This window comes from Buceros rhinoceros, unplaced genomic scaffold (genome assembly GCF_000710305.1).
Source record: "Buceros rhinoceros silvestris isolate BGI_N320 unplaced genomic scaffold, ASM71030v1 scaffold42931, whole genome shotgun sequence".
NCBI classification, from domain to species: Eukaryota; Metazoa; Chordata; class Aves; order Bucerotiformes; family Bucerotidae; genus Buceros; species Buceros rhinoceros.
In genome coordinates this window covers 7,987-11,920 of record NW_010394419.1, presented here as the reverse complement: position 1 = coordinate 11,920, position 3,934 = coordinate 7,987, and the positions used below count along the sequence as shown (strand labels likewise).

The window sequence follows — 3,934 nt, the reverse complement described above, 5'->3', positions numbered from 1 at the left end:
TGCGGCCGCGCTTCCCGCCTCTGAGGCGCGGCATCGCTGGGGGGAAGGCGGCGGGTTTGGGGGGAAGCCGCTCTACCTGCGGGATCGAGCAGCGCGATGGAGCTGCCGCGCTGCCTTCGGTACGCACGGAACCACCGTCGCTCGGCTGTGGTTAATCGCTGGCTAGTGGCGCTGCGGTTTCGTTACCTCAGGAATTAACACGGTGCCGTTGTTTAGATCAGCCGAGGTGCCTCGGGGTCTGTGCGAACGAGCAGTCCTGTGAAGGAGACTGCTGGTCTGCCAGCGACTGTTGTGTTCACTGCCGAGTGTTCGTGTAGTCATTTCATCCCGACAGATTCCTTATGCAGCCATTCCCTTCCTGTTGATCTGCGGGAAGTGTTTTCATGACGGTGAAAGGTGATCGCTTTGCAGCATGTGCTTTTCCTGTCCAACTGTCGCTTTATTATCTTATTTTCCTGCAGGTGGATTGGAATTCTTGTACTTTACGCAGTTCACAAGGGGCAGTTTAACTGTCCCGGGGGAGGATTGCTGCACAGCTACTTGCTCGTCCTCCTCATTCTCCTGGCTTTCATAATATGTGTATTATCTGCTCTTGTATACATCAGTATGCAAGGTAAATAGTTAGTAATAATACTTTGTATTGACCTAGTAGGATTGTAATAAGTTTTTAATGTGAACTCCAGATTAAAAAAAAAAATGCAAAACAGGTCAAGTGCTTTAATGGTAGTCAAACGTGAGAAACTGTCTATCAGCATTAATATATTTGCTTTAACAGTGTGTCCTCTGTTAGTCAGGGGTCTCATAAATGGACACAACATCCTAGGACAGCTAGTGGTGATTATGTTCATTGCCATCAGAGCATCTTGAAGACTTCCTCTGGGTTCACCATGGATACATGGCCTCAGATGGAACACGGTTCGGCCTCTCTGCCAGGAATTTAGGAGAATTTATCCAAAATCAGTTTCTCTTTTGAAAGATCCTGTGAGCTTTGCTTTGCACAGGCAGATTTAGTCATGTCTTGTGAAAGTTCTTTAGCTGCAGCAGGTTTGGGGAAAAAAACACACACAGAGAAGTGCTCTGTATAAACACCACAGTAAAGCTAAACCAGTGCGCGCTGTTAAACAGAACACCAATTACGGCTTGCAGTGAATGGCTGGACAGAAGAAAGGACCCCAATGCACCTGCTAGTCATTTGTAGAAATGGTTCATTCTGGGTTAAAAAATGCCAAGAAAGCTTTTTTCCTGGTGAGACATCTCATTATCAAAGCAATGCTGGGAGGATTATTTTGAAATATGTGTGTGGTCTCTAGAGTAATAGATGAGACCCCACAATTTATAATTCATTCTCACAACACTGTAAATAAGAGAGTATTTTATTTAAGTTGTAAGAAGCATCAAGAGTGGATGAAGAGAAACTGTGACAGAGCAGAGATGCGGATGATAATCCTGGCCTTAAATCTAACCACTGGTTTTCCTGCAGTTTCCAGAGGAGGGACAGGAAGATTAGCCAAGTTATGCTGTTTATACTGATATCAAAGTTAAGGAGGTGAGGAAAATAGCAGGGATAAAAGAGCCTGAATTTCCTGAGGCTGAATTTCAAGTGGTGAGATGGCTTGGAGGGTGGTTGGAGCAGTGGCTCTTGCAGCACTCCTTGCACTGGGCAGTAGGGATGCCAGTGGTGAACTGTCTGGAGACAGACAGACAGACGCTTGGTTGTGGCGCTGGGAGAGAAGTTGTTCTCAGGAGTCTGATTGTGTCTGACCTACCACGCTGCTGCAGGGTTACAGCCTGGGAAGGAGGGTGAATGGCCACCGGATCAGGGGCTTTTTAAACAGCTTTGTCACTGGGTGTGAGCTGCAGCTTTACAACTAAAAAAGAGTTTCCAAAGTTGTTTCCGTTCTCAGTATTTTAAGCCTTTGCAAATTATCCTGCCTACACGTGAGCACGCACACCCCACCACCTCACTACCTGCGATCAACAAACTGGTTTAAGGAGGTGAGCTAGCCAAAAGTCGCTTCCTTTTTATTGCCTAATAAGAGCCCTAAAAGGAAGAGGGAATCAGTAAACTAACAATCCAGAAATAGCATAAGAAGCATTTGTCCTGCTGGTGATCCTACTTTTGTTCTCCTAAGTAAATATGTGAACGAATTTATTATTTAGTGACCCATTATACAGAGCTTCTTTGTAGTCCAGCAAAGTAGCATCTAAAAATGAAATATTGAGTCAACTGAGAGGTAAATGGAGTAATAATAAAAGCAGGCAGCAGAAGTCATAGGGAACTGGAGGTGAGCCAGTGCTCCAGTGTGGCTTATGCTGGGCACAGCACCTACTGCCTCAGGTTCACTGCAGAGCCGCCCCTGGCTGGAGGGTGATTTGGGGTATCAGTAAGTGGATTCTAAGAACCACGACTATAAACCCAGTGTTTGCTTGGGGTTTTTTTCTCAGCTTCAGTGATAGCTTTCCATTAGTATGAAAATACTTTATAGTTTCAATTCAGTTTCTTATTTTCTGTAAAGCTCAAAAAGTTCCTATGTCCAGGTAGGATTTTATGTACTGACGATGATTCATAAACAGTTCTTGTTTTAAATTCTACCTGTAATTTCAGGAACAATTTCTAATCCGGGCCCAAGAAAACCACTTCCCAAGCTACTTTATACTCGTCTACTTCTCTATTTGCCTGAATTCATCTGGGCTGTTCTGGGAGCTGTGTGGGTGTCAGACAGCAGTGTGCACTGCGAGAAAACTGTGATAAATATCATCATGGTGACAGTTATTGCAAGGTAAAGGTGCCTCCCCACACCTCTAAGCCTGATAGTGTACACGAAAAGGGGAAACAGCTTCCATGGGTTTTGTGTTACTGAAGGCTTTTCCAGCAGCTGGAGGCTTTGTTACCAGTTACTGTGGTTTCTCAAAGAAGGGTTTTCATTGTGAAAGGAGAACAACTTTTTAAGCGAGGCAGCTGGAATGAGTTAGTGTCCTTCCCTGAACAGGCTTGAGCTACTTGCCTTGAGAGAGGGTGTGCTAAGTGAAGGAAAGGAGGTAAACATCAGAGTGGGCAAGAGGGAGAGATGGGAATGGAGAAAACAAGATAAATGTGGAGGGGGTGGTCACTGTATCACTTACCTGGTAGTGAAAAGTGGAGCCCTCACAATTCTGGGCTGCCGTTTCCACAGCACAGGGCTGCGAGTTTGAGTGTGGAGCGCTGTGTGAAATGAGCTGACAGCCTTGTTCTCATGCCTGGTGGACTGAGCGCCCAGTATCGACATGGGCACCCTGCAGACGGTGACCGTGGTGTTCATACAGTGTTCCCTAACTTTGCTTCCTGGCTGTTGAGATCTGTAGTGGTGCGTTCTTGCATACTTGTCAGAAGTGTCTGGTTTCAGCCTTTCTATCCCATTTCTTTCTGTTTGGCAGCTGGGTTATCATCATCTTTACCGTCATTGGAGTTTTAATTGTCTTTGATCCACTTGGGGGGAAAAAGACATTTTACTTCGTGGATGGTGTAAACCGGAACCTGGAAAGCAGTCAGTCAGGGCAGCTGCTGTATAACATGAAGAACACCGCCACCAGAGTCTGGGAAAAAAGAATCAGGTTACTGTGCTGTTGCATTGTGCAAGATGATGACCATCGAGTGGCTTTCACGAGTATCGCAGAGCTTTTCCGCAACTACTTTTCAGTAAGATGGAAAGCTTTTCTTACGTTCTGACTAACTCTGAATTTGCAGACATTGCAGCACGTGTTTGTTCAGCCAGAGGCCTCTGTACCCTCTGCCTTAAGATCAGGTTTTGCATACGCCAGTTTCAGAACGAAAGGCGATTCTAATACCAGGTGCACAGCACTGATTTTCCTCTCCCCTTAACAAAGGTTTCGCTCCCCTCACGAGCGTGAAGGGCTGTGAGGAAGCAGTGTTCTTTTGCGTGAGGATCAAGGCGTT

The 3,934-nt window shown here is 45.9% G+C and overlaps 1 protein-coding gene across 1 annotated transcript in view; it reads left to right on the top strand.

Annotated features, from left to right (window-relative positions):
- The first annotated feature begins 96 nt into the window (after nucleotides 1-96).
- Nucleotides 97-3,934, top strand: part of DAGLB (diacylglycerol lipase, beta) — an 11,396-nt gene continuing 7,558 nt past the window's right edge. Inside the window, exons 1-4 of the mRNA XM_010145216.1 lie at nucleotides 97-119; nucleotides 462-613; nucleotides 2,606-2,780; nucleotides 3,415-3,676. Of these exons, the coding sequence (XP_010143518.1) occupies nucleotides 97-119; nucleotides 462-613; nucleotides 2,606-2,780; nucleotides 3,415-3,676 (612 nt within the window). The remainder of the gene's footprint in view (nucleotides 120-461; nucleotides 614-2,605; nucleotides 2,781-3,414; nucleotides 3,677-3,934) is intronic.